Source organism: Microtus pennsylvanicus, chromosome 6, assembly GCF_037038515.1.
Source record: "Microtus pennsylvanicus isolate mMicPen1 chromosome 6, mMicPen1.hap1, whole genome shotgun sequence".
Lineage (NCBI taxonomy): Eukaryota > Metazoa > Chordata > Mammalia > Rodentia > Cricetidae > Microtus > Microtus pennsylvanicus.
This window is the reverse complement of record NC_134584.1, coordinates 54,034,157-54,046,892: the sequence shown is the minus strand read 5'-3', so window position 1 is coordinate 54,046,892 and position 12,736 is coordinate 54,034,157. Positions and strand designations below refer to the sequence as shown.

Here is a 12,736-nt window from a genome sequence, read left to right as displayed (position 1 = left end):
CTAGGTTGGCAGTTTTTTTAAACCCTGGTCCTCAGAATTACTTACGTTAAAAATCAGACTCCCTACCTCAACCCTGAAGAAATCAATCGAGGGTGTACTTTTTGTACTTTAAAGAGTGCAGCTGCCGAGCCAGTGATTCTGTGGCCGGCTATCTGAGAATGGAAACTAAACCTCGAGGCCTCGCGACTGGCCTGTCTTCCTCGTCGGAAACAAGCACCAACCATCTTTCATAGCATCAAAGAAATTTGTCCGCAGCGCCGCCCCGTAGTCCTCAGCCACAGAGCAGCATTGAGAATGCGCGTTGCGCCGGGAACTCTGGGGTGGCCTTCCCGAGACACGGGCCCTCTACCGCTAGTAAATCTCCTACTTCCGGCTAAGGCCCCGCCCACGGTCCACGAACCAATGAAATGCAGAATTGCTGAGGCTGTGAACCAATGGCCAGGGCTGTTTTTCATCTCTGCCCGCAGTTTGAAACTGTCAAGGAGCTGCTAGGGTAGCAGGTGTTTGCTGTGGTTGCGGCGGCGTCGCTGGGGGTGCGGCGAGTGAGGAGTCGGGGTTTGGCGGAGACGGTGGGTGCCGGCGGCGGGGTCCGGCCGCTTCCGCCCAGACAGGACCGGGGGCATCATCTCTGGAGGTGCAAGGAAGAGGACTCTAGCGACGCGAACTGAGCATCGCGCGTACCAGCCCAGCAGGTTCTGCTCTTTAGGACGCGGGATGCTAGTCAATCATGAGGTTGTGTTTTCCTAAGAAAGAATTGGATTTAAATGAATGTGCATTGGAGGGTGGTGAAAGAAATATTGGAAGGGACTGGCGCTCCCCGTCCCTGCTTGCAGTTAGAATGGCGATGTCAGCTTCCTGCCAGAGACACTTTGGTTCGCCCTTTATATCTTGGGGTTGCGTTTGAATTCCTGGAGCCCGCTTTTCAGCTAAGTAGTGCCTGTGGCAACGAGGAGCATTCAGACTATCTTGTGGTTTCTACTTAAGTTAGAAAATACTGAGACCATGATGGAATAATGCATATCACCCACTAAAGAAGCATCGTTCTTCTGCTGTCGTCTCTGAACCCAGAGACTGGGGAGTCTCAAGTTAATTGTCATGCCTGTTTGCAAAGAGCAGGGTAAATGGCAGATAACGCATTTTCCAAAGCACACTGTTTTGTGTCCGCAATATATTTTTAAGAAACAGTTGTTAACGTCTGATCACACCAGATCCTTTGTTACTAAAGTAATCCACAACTCCCAATTCTAGTTGCCTACCAGGTCTGCAAACAAATCATAAAGTAAAACGTAATGAAAATTAAAACAGAGCAAATTACCATAGTGGTTGGTTTGAAATCAGTGAAGCATTCATTCCTTGATGCAGACCATGCTTGTTTTATCTTCCCTAGGTGGCTTTAATGGAAGACAGTCACAGCTGAGATTTAGTTTATTTGTCTTTTGTGAACATAGCAATACTGAATAAAACAGGAATCCCCCTTCTAGAGTCTGGCTGCAACCTGGCTTTCTCTTTTGTGGCTTCCCTGCGTCTTCCCTTTCTACTTCAGTGACTTCATTGCTTGTTTATTTTCTTAGCAAGCCGTAGTTGATGCCTGTTCTGGTAGCAACTGAAACTGTCACAAATGGCACAGCAGCTTCCTGATTGGCTAGTTGAGGACCATCCTTACCCCTTTGTGGTCCATGACCTTCATGATGCTGCCCACACAATACCAGTGTTCTGGATTTCTCTCCAGACATTTGACCGAGACTTTGCGTCTTAAAAGTTATCAATTGTAGATTTAACTGTCTTCTCACAGGAATAATCCTTAACTTTATCAGGATTATGATCTCCTCCGAAATTATATTGGAAACAAAAACTCTTTCTAGAAAATACACGTGTGTTTATATTCTAAAAGTGTGCAATGTGTGTGTTTGGTCTGCAGAATAATAATTCTTTACCACGCCTCAATGGATGGTCCCACTCATTCCCCTTTATTTAGACACGCCAATAAATCAGTGCTTCCTCGGTCTCAACTTTCAGCCTGTACTTGTACTGCAGGTCTCCCTCCTTTATATTGAGTTCAGGAACTTGACTTTAAGAACCAGTATTACGGGGCTGGAGAGATGGCTCAGAGGTTAAGAGCATTGCCTGCTCTTCCAAAGGTCCTGAGTTCAATTCCCAGCAACCACATGGTGGCTCACAACCATCTATAACGGGGTCTGGTGCCCTCTTCTGGCCTGCAGGCATACACACAGACAGAATATTGTATACATAATGAATAAATAAATAAATAGAACCGGTATTACATTCTAGCCATTGTGGATTGCAGTGCTTGGAGCTGTGCACCGTACACAGTGACTGTCCAACAGCTGTCCCCTGTAGCCACAATCAGAGCTTGATTCCCAGATACCTCAGCCTGCAGGTGCTCAAGAGACCTGTGTGACACGGCATAGCATGTGCATGTAGCCTATTCCACAGACGGTCTTTCACACTTTAAACCATCTCCAGTTTACTAATAACCCTGGTGCAGTAGAAACGTTGGGTAAGCAGCTATTGCACAGTATTGTTTAGGGGATAATGGTAAGAAAAGTCTGCATGTTCAGTGCAAATGCGATTTTAAGAAATGTTTTTGACCCACAGTTGGCTGGACCTATGGATGTGGAACCCAGGGACACTGAAGGCTGACTGTCCTGCAGGCCCAGTGTTACTCAGTGCTTCCACGGCGACCGCCCGCCAGTGCCCCTGCCTCTAAACTCCTCCAGGTGTCACCTTCCTGCAGTCCTCGCTTTGGTGAGTAGGGTTGTGATCCATCTAGTTAAGACATAAGTCTGGACACCTTCAGCAGTCTGTGCTTTCTCCTTTTAAGTGGCCATTAATCGCGACCCCTCGTTTCCACCACCACCACACAGCTGTCTCGGAGCCACACCGCCCTCACCCTCGCCAGGGCTGCATTTGAGTTTAGGGAGTAATCCAAGCATAAAGGTTGAGAGGATTACTACAACTAGCTCTCAGTTGGTTTCTATAGTTTTAGAATCCCAATCTTCCCTAAAGTTGTCAGAGTAATTTCTTTAAAAACAAAAACAAAAAACAAGGTTACGTTTGGAGATGTGGCTCTGCAGTGGAGCATTTGCCCTGACAGGCATAGCTGCAGATGGGTTCAATCCTCAGCACTACAAAAATGAATAAAGAGGTTGGGCACATCAGTTAAGTCACTTAATAGTACCTTCTGGAACAATTCAGCCTTTTCATATGAAAAGCCCTGGTCTCAGCTGTACCTTTTTCTTTCCTCTTTACTCGCCTTCCTTTGCTTTAGCCTAGCCAGACACCCTGATTATTTTAAGCATACATGCCACGCCTCTGTGTTTTGGTCTGTGCTGTTTTCAGCCTTCGTCTGTCTCTCAGGGTGGACCTGCTCATCTTTCAGGTCTCAATCTGTGGGCCATCTGTCTCTCTTACTAGTGTCCAAAAGTTTGAATAGTTTCTATTTGTCTTTAAATGTATTTTTTATTAGTTTTCTTTTGCTAAGACCTTTAATAATTTGAATGTATTTGTTTTAGTATGTTGTAGTATATAAACTTAATTTTCTTACAATAATATTCCCAAAATGTAAGTGTCTCAGGAAGGAAGTTTACAGAAATTGTTGAGCTGTCGTAGTTCAGTATCTCACAGGAAAGTATACAGTCCCTGGGATGTCATATAAAGCTGAAGAATGGCGACCACAGCTCTTATCTCAAACTCACCCTGCACGGGATTGTCCTAAAGCATTTTTCTTTAATCTTTGATGTACTTAGCTCATCTCTCTCACTGTATTATAATATATTATATTATGCACAGTTTGGAGTTAAGTCCTCTTTTTCTTTTTTTGGCCTAATGATTCCCCCACCTGTAAGTGCTCAGTATGTTGAGTGAGTGATCTCTTTTAAATGACATGAAAAATTGTTTACATGATAAAGCACTACTTCATGCCCCTGTCTTTAAAAGCTTTGAATTAAGCATTCTGGGAAACCAAGTTAACTTGTGCTGTTTCACAGCATTTGTGCAGAATGTCGTCTGACGAGGACAAATACTCACTTCGTGTTGCTCACAACAACTCTGATCATGACAGTTCCATCTCCACAGATCTCCAGGTAGGAAAACATCTAAATTTATTATGAGGTTTTTTTTTTATTTTAAAGCCTAAAGCCTTCTGTAATGCTATATGCCTTCAATCCCAGTATTCAAGAAACAGAAGCAGGGGTATCTCTTTAAGATTAAGGCCATAGAGAGTTTTGGGACAGTCAGAGCTACAAAGACAGACCACCTCCCAAAAAACAAAATTAAAGTGTTAATTTGTAACAAAACTAAAAGTACATTTTGTTATTTACTTGTTCCATTTACAATGAAATACTACATTTACAATATTATCAAACTTAGAGAACTCTATACTAATTTGGGGAGTATATTGTTTTAAGTGTGCAGAAAATAGCTGTGAACTGTTGCAAAGCTTTTTTACAAAGGCTTTAACATAGTAAAAAATAAAACTCAAAGTTTCAGAAACATTTTGTGAAGTGTTCTAATTGAACTGCCTCTTCTGAGTGCTCTCATTTCTACTGTAAAGTAACAGAATGTAAGCCCATCTGAAGTTCTAGAGCCCAGGATTCTCCGGTGGTCTATACAGTCAGGTTCTGGTTCCTGTTGCCACAGACACTGACAGATAAATTAGGAGAACTGACTGGGTAAGGGCATCTTATTTATATGAGAGAGTCAAATCCCAAAGACCATGTTTTCTAACTACCTAGCTGCAAGGGAGGTAGAAGAAATCGATGACCATTTGCCCAGGTCAAACCCTGGGGCTTATTGATTTACAGAAGTGAAGGAGAAATGGCTGCTCATGGTCCATTAGCAGGTCTACCACAGGAGATTTGGAATTCTATATATTATTTTATTAGAGTCAACTCACATATAGGTTTATAGAAAGCAACAGATACCTTGTATCTCATCCACATTTATCAAGTTAGGGTTGCCTTATATCTTAATAACTGAAAACCTTGGCATTTCCCTTTATTTTAATAACCAGATATAATTTATAGTATTTTTAATTTAAGAATATTTAAGGCCAGGTGGTGGTACGCACACCTTTAATCCCAGCACTTGGGAGGCAGAGGCAGATGGATCTCTGTGAGTTCAAGGCCAGTCTGGTCTACAGAGTGAGTTCGAACATGGGATCCAAAGTTTGTCTTGAAAAACAAACTTAATTGATTAATTAATTAAATATTTTAAAAGAATTATTATTAATTTTAAGAATTACAATTAATTTACTGTAAAGAATTATAATTGCTGTAGACACATGATATGCTAAATGATTTTTTTTTCCTGACACAGCTTCACTTTGTAGCTTCAGGCTAGCCTGGAACTGACTGTTTAGCCCATGCTAGTTTCAAACTCGTGATCCTCTCATCTCCACTCCTCAGTGCTACAATTACAATCACATCTGCACCTGCTACACCTTCTACTTAATCCTAGGATATGGTTTGAAGTTGCTTTGTGGGGCGTCACTGAGAAAGAGTTGCTCAGAGCCATGTGAAGGCTCTGGTGTTAAGGTCTGTCGGCCAACTTTCTGTCACTCATACGTGTTTGCTTCTCTTCTTCACAGCGTTAATATACACTGCATAAAGAGTGTATTTCCTTCACCCAATGCCTCATGCATATGTGTGTTAAATAGACTCCACATTGAAGTTCAAACCTACTCAGTCTTTCACACTGAAACTTCACAATTTCCAAACAGAAGAATACAAACTCCTTTTATAATTTTACTTAAAATTCAATGCTAAAACAAAGCTACAGTCATACAGATTTATTTTATGAACTCAAATCCATGCCATTTTCTTCTAAGAACAGTAGCAAAAATAAGAGAGCTGCCCTATGAGTATGTGCTTTAAACTAAGGAATACAAAATGCCTGTGTAGTTTCATAAGTTTGAGTATCCAGTTTGCTTCTTTTGAGTTGCATAATAGCAAGAAAATTTTAGTACCTTATGTGGTGGTGCATGCCTGTAATGTAATACTCGGGAGGCTTAGGCAGAAAAAAATGCAGGCTTAATAGCAACCTGGACTACAGAGCAAGTTCTAGCCTGAAGAATATAGGGAAGTCCTGTCTCAAGAAAAAGAAGAAGGAGGGAGGGATGGAGGGAAGGAAGGAAGGGTAAAAGGGAAGAAAGGAGAGAGAAAATATAAACAGTCTCAATTGAAGTACTTGAAATTGAGAGTGATAGCTTTTTAACAGCATGTCTTCTCATCTTCATTGAAATTGATCTGAAACATAAGAAAGAAGAGATAGAAAAATATTATATGAATCACCAACATCTCTTTCCTCTTTAAACTTCTAACTGTAAATACAAAAGTCATACTAGAGGTACTCAAAGGACTCAAGCTTAGCATAAGAGCCAAACTTTTATGTATTGTGGTAAGAATATGACTGTTATGTGATTAAGTAGTTTTCTTAACACAACAAGAAGTTGAGTGGTTGGGTGCAGCACAGTAACTACTACAATCCGTGACTGTTACTGCTTCTCCTAGGAGGAGTATGAGGAATTGCTGCGCTATGCTATTGTGAATCCAAATGTTGAATCCGGTGCTTCACAGCCGTCTCATCCAAAGGAAGAAGTGGTACCAGATAGATTTCCTATGCCAGCCGGTATGTTTTGCTAACCAGGTTATGTACAGTTGTCAAGATACCACGTAAGATCGTGAGTTTGTCAGTGATAGGGACATTATTGTAGAAATGTTCCTTGCCCTCAGTGGTTTCTTCTCAGTCCATGGTGTAAGGCAGTAACTCATGGTTCCTGCTTTGCATTTTACTGTGTTGCTCCTGGCTGGTTTGGACAGCTAGATTTTATTTAAAATTCAGTTGACTTTTAACTTTATGAAAATGACTAAAGTCAGAGTAACACAGTGGTGATTATCTCTTAGTGGGATATGTTATGCCTCAGTTCTTGATCCAGAAGTTTTATGTGAGGATTACTTTGAAAACTAAATGCCCAAGCCCACCTTTAAAGATGACCCCAACACTGCCCTCTGGGAACCACATCCTAGTACTTTGTCAATGATACTTACGTGGGCAGGAGGATGGACTGGGTTACAGATGAAGGTGAGCCATCTTGTGGACTGTCAGTGATACTCATGTGGGCAGGAGGATAGACTGGGTTACAGACAAAGGTGAGCCGTCATGTGGACTGTCAGCAATACTTATGTGGGCATGGAGGATAGAGTGGGTTATAGACAAAGGTGAGCCGTCTTGTGGACTGTCTGCAGTCCATCTGGAGTCTGGCACAAGCCACGTTGTGCTTTGCTAGAAGGGGTAAAGGAAGAAACAGACAGGAAGCTCTTTTTACCTCTAAGTAAAGTACAAGCTCAAGCAACTCATTCTGAGTAAGTAAGAGCTCTCTCTTTTGCATTTATTTATTCATGAACATGTGTATGTACACGCCTACATGCACCTGCCCACAGGGTTCTGTTATTTCCTTCCACTGTATGGTTTCTAGGGATTGAACTCAGGTCAAGCTTGGCAGCAAGCGTCCTTACCCACTAAACCATCTCATGGCCCTGAATAACCGTTCTTTGAGAGGGCTGAGACAGCCAACATGAGAAGTCACCATATAGTTGGCTTGCCCCCGAGGATAACTGTCCTGGAGGATGCGTTTCACAACCCACACAGAGACAAAAGGCTCCTGGGTTTCTGTTGAGTCACAGCGCTAGTCTCTGTTCCTCATTCCCTCGGTTTGTTCATCCCCGCCCCCTCACCATGTTCCCATCCTTAGACTGCTGCACTGGAACAAGAAATAAAGACTGGAGGACCATGACTTCAAATAATTTACCATGGCAGAATGTTTTTTGTCCAAATTTCAATTCCTTTAAGAGATGTGAACCCTGGGTTTGCTCACTATGCATCAGGATTGTCAATCATATTTTGATTACACTGAATACCTTAAAGTACAGTTCCTACTGACCAAACTAAAGTACTGCAGACTGATAAATATAAACAGGAAAGGGCTGGGAAGAGAGTTCACAGGCCAAGTGCTTGCCATGTAAGTTTGAGGATTTGAGTTTGAAATTCCAAGAGCCCATGTAAAGCTAGCACAGTAGTGCAAGTCTGCCCTTCAGGCAAGGTGGAAGACAGAGACGGGAAATCCCAGAAGCTCACAGACTGGACAGCTGCATGCACAGCAGTAAACACAGAGACCCTGTCTCAAACACAGCAGGAGAGCATCTCCGCAAACTGTGTAGTCATCACATAGGCACACAGACTGTGTGTGTGCACTTACAGATGTTATATCTGTACCTTAGATAGATACATAGAAAGTAAGCAGTGTTCTCAAATAAAATAGTACAACTGAGCAATGCTTGACCTCTCTAACAATAGGAAATTCAAACCAAAGCCATATTGAAATTCCCATCTTACCCCACAGAAAAGCTGTCATCCAGGGCACAAAAACAACAGATTCTGGTGAAAATACAGCACAGGGTAGACTTAACATGCCGCTGCTGGTGGGAATGTGGACTCGTGCAGCCTCTAAGAGAGGCATTGTGGAGAATCCTCTCAAAAGTAGATGGATACAAGTTATGAAAAATGATTGCAAGCCTTTCTAGTTCTAATTCTGTCATTGATTTTTTGTTTTGATGGTAGGTAAGTGCATAAAATATATTTGATACTAAAAGTATAAAATTTAATGTGGCGCTAGCTTCACAACTTCCATTCCGAATGCCAATTCTAACTGAATTATGTTGGATAAATAATCTTTAGGCCTGCTTAATTTTGGTGTGTGTTTTGTTGTTGTTGTTGTTTTCTTTTTTTTTTTTAAATAAACTGAAACTAGGACTACCATACGGCCCAGCTGTGTGCCCCTGGATAGACACTCAGGAAACTAGGACTACCATACGGCCCAGCTGTGTGCCCCTGGATAGACACTCAGGAATATCCAAGCTAGTGTGCAACACCTCACACCCATGTTTATTGCAGAACCATTCACTATAACCATGGCATAGAATCAGAGAACAATGGGGTGTTGTTCAGGCGTGAAAAACAAAATCATGTTGTTTGCAGAAAAATTAAGGGAACCTGAGAATCATCAAGTTAAGCAAAACAAACCAGCCTTTGAAAGACAAATAGTGCATGTTTTTCCACATATGTGGAATATGGATTTTTTTTTTGAAATTTGAGACATAAAAGTAGAAGGAATGTTATTTGAAGGGGAGAGGACCAGAGGAGCAGGGACAGCAGAGTAGGAAGGGATGTGTATGCCGTCTGCATGCCTGAGAATGTCACAGTGAAGCCACTGTCTTGTACAGTGCATGCACACATTTTTTTTAAGTAGTTCAGTTTAATTTTAGGTGTGTGTGTGTCCTCCCTCCCACCTCCCGCTTTATTCTTTCTGGTAGGAAATAATCCTGTAAAAGAAACTGCAATGGAAATTGGAAAAGGATGTGATATTTCCAGCCACTCAAAATCAGGTGGGATGACAGTTCCTTAGTTTGTTTCATTAAGTACAGTGTACTTACCGGAATAATGTCAGCATATTACTTAATAATCAGACTTCTAAAATGCTCATTTATTGCTGGTATGTGATAATATTTAAATATTGGGCAGTATCATTGCAGGTGATCTTTCAAGCTCTTAAGTTATATGATTCTATTTTGTGACTATTTCAACAATAAAAGCACAGAGTCTATTGGACATGGTGGAGGAACATGCTTACAACCCCACCACTTAGGACATTGAGACAAGAGGATAGCTAGTTTAAGGCCAACCTGGGCTACATAGACCCTATCTCAGAAAAAAACAAACAATAGGGGGAAAGTAAATACATATTGCATAGCAGATGTGCCACTTAGGGAATAATTTTTCTTCTTGCAAGGAGTTCTGGAAAGATTTGCTTTTAAGTAACAAGTTGTATAGTGATCCTGTCATTGATTCATTTTACAAGAAAGACAGGAAAGCCCTTCAGTCCTGGTTACTAAAATCTTCATAGTTAGTGTGGGATACACGAGAAATGGTGGTGGATAGTGTCTAACTCTAGTAAATTGACTTTTCTACTGTATGCTCTTTAGAGATAGAGGCCAGTTATCTGTCTGGCTCTCCCCCACTCACTGAGTAACGGCAAGTGCTGAGAGCTATGTGTCTATGAACATGCATGTTGATTGGTCTACATAGTTCACATCCACAGTATCTGATAAACTAAATAACTAGCCCCTTTATATTGTCAAATCTTAACAATGTTAAGGGCAGTACCAGCACTGAATATAAAGCAATAGTGGTCTATATACGGCTACCCTCACCTGGTCAGTTAACTCTCTGATCCCTAGTTTTCTCCTTAAGGTCTAGAAAATATCTACCTCCTAGGATGGCATGTGAGACCTAGCCCGTAAAAGCATTTGTTAATGTTAATGTGATGGTATGTCTTCAGTTCAGACTGGACCAGGATAAGACACATCTTTGTTTGTCGTGGGAGCTGTTTGTGAAGGGTAGAAGGGGTATAGAAGGCATCCCACGCCAGTCAGACCTCAATCGATGACAGTACTAATATCACAATCACCCACCCACACTGAGGTAGACCTCTGTGCTTTTCTCAGCCTCCAGAGTTGACAGACATCTTGTAGCCTTTTGATATTACTTTGCCAGTTGGAGAATTTCCCATTTCACCTGGCTGCTACTTGATTGTTTTGCCTTTCTTCTAGGGTCATCACCAGTATCGTCACCCAGGAAGCCCTTTCACCCAGTCATGGATTTCTTCAGTTCACATCTTTTAGATGACTCTTCCTCACCAGCCTCTACTTCTACTCATAGAGATGCCCATGAAATAACTGTGGGTGATCGTCTTGTTTCTGATGAAAATCTTCAGAAGGTGGAGAATATACTTGACCTCTGGAGTTCAGGTCTGAAGGTATTGCACTTGCTCTACTGCAGTATGCACTGCAGTCTGACACTTGAGCGCTCCCTCCCTCCCTCCCTCCTTCCCTCCCTCCCTCCCTCCCTCCCTCCTTTCCTCGCTCCCTCCTTCCCTCGCTCCCTCCCTCCCTCCTTCCCTCCCTCCCTCCCTCCCTCCCTCCTTCCCTCCCTCCCTCCTTCCCTCCCTCCCTCCTTCCCTCCCTCCCTCCCTCCTTCCCTCCCTCCCTCCCTCCCTCCTTCCCTCCCTCCCTCCCTCCTTCCCTCCCTCCCTCCTTCCCTCCCTCCCTCCCTCCTTCCCTCCCTCCCTCCTTCCCTCGCTCCCTCCCTTCCTCCCTCCTTCCCTCCCTCCCTCCCTCCCTCCTTCCCTCCCTCCCTCCTTCCCTCCCTCCCTCCCTCCTTCCCTCGCTCCCTCCCTCCTTCCCTCGCTCCCTCCTTCCCTCGCTCTTTCTCTCTCTCTCTGTGTGTCTCTGTGTCTCTCTCTGTCTCTCTCTGTCTCTGTCTCTCTCTCTCTCCCCTCTCTCCCCTCTCTCTCCTCTCTCCCCTCTCTCTCCTCTCTCTCTTCTCTCCCCTCTCTCCCCTCTCTCTTGTTAACTGTGAGTTGGTACTCAGTATGTTTTAGGTGGGGCCTAAGATTGCATGTTTCTATTACACTCCTTGGTAATGTTTCTGGTTTCTAAACCCTACTTTGAGTTGCAAGGTTTTAAGGAGTTGCTAGGATACTGTATGTTCTGCCACATTTCCCATTTGTTTCAAAGGACTTCTTGATGATGTTCAGTGATGATTGACACTATTTGTCTCTTCAGACCCTAGTGATGACAATAGAGCCTTAGGAGGGCCATATACCTGGAGTCCCAGCTATTTGGAAAGCTGATATTGAAGGACCTTTTATGTCTAAAAATATATATACTTTACCAATGCATATTAATTTTATAGCAGCCACATTGTCTGAAGAATCTGAAAGTGTTTTTATTTGGTGGTGTTAATAGCCTGCCAATAAAACAATATTACAGAAATGTTCTGATTTTTGCTATTTTTTTTAATTGAGGGACTGGAGAGATGGCTCACTAAAGAGCAAAAGTACTGCTCTTGCAGTGGGTTGAAGTTCAATTTCCAGCACCCTGTCGGTGGGTCACAACCTGCTGGAACTCTAGCTCCAAGGCATCTGAAGCCTATGGCCTCAAGGGCACCTACACTCGTGTTCACGTACCCACACGGAGACTTATGCATAACTTAAAACAAATGCCTTTTTAAGTAATATGATTTAACTATTCCAAAATGGAGAAGATGAACTTTACTGAAGCATATAGTATGTATTTACATAAAGTTATGATCTTATGAATTCTGTGGTCTGTATCTTCCTTAAACTCTAGAAGTGCTCTGCCAGCAGTTTCTACCACCCTCCCTGGGAACAGGTTTCCTGGTGTGGAAATAGAGGACGTCTGTTGCAGTATTGTACAGACAGCCATTCAAACGACTCTCTGTTCAATTAACCAAGAGTACTTATTGAAGGCTTTTGTTGTTTTTAGATGCTCATTGATGGCTTGGTGTTTTTACTCATGCCAGTCAGTAGGGTGAATGGACTGAGCTCTTTGTTGTCAGGTGACTATTGTGGTAAATTGTTGGGGGGGGGACCTCAGCTCTATGGTTTCAGCTACCACCATCACCACTAATCAGCCGATCATTGTGTCTCAGTTTAGCTCATATACCTACATTTCTAAACCTAAACCATTTTTTGTTTAAATTTTTTTGACATTTTATGTTTTTAATCTTATGTGTAGGGATGTTTGCCTCCATGTATGTAAGTGCATCCATGCTTGCAGTGCCCATGGGATGACAGAAG

General features: G+C 42.6%; 1 protein-coding gene across 4 annotated transcripts in view; it reads left to right on the top strand.

Annotated features, from left to right (window-relative positions):
* Positions 1-446: 446 nt before the first annotated feature.
* Poc5 (POC5 centriolar protein) overlaps positions 447-12,736 on the top strand; it is a 32,238-nt gene continuing 19,948 nt past the window's right edge. Inside the window, exons 1-6 of one of the 4 annotated variants that reach the window (XM_075976271.1) lie at positions 471-692; positions 2,617-2,766; positions 4,008-4,103; positions 6,531-6,648; positions 9,390-9,461; positions 10,686-10,891. In XM_075976271.1, coding sequence (XP_075832386.1) covers positions 4,020-4,103; positions 6,531-6,648; positions 9,390-9,461; positions 10,686-10,891 — 480 coding nt within the window. In that variant the 5' untranslated portion in view covers positions 471-692; positions 2,617-2,766; positions 4,008-4,019. Of the gene's footprint in view, positions 733-2,616; positions 2,767-4,007; positions 4,104-6,530; positions 6,649-9,389; positions 9,462-10,685; positions 10,892-12,736 lie in introns of those variants that run through there. The other 3 variants (XM_075976272.1, XM_075976273.1, XM_075976274.1) reach the window with 3 other exon arrangements.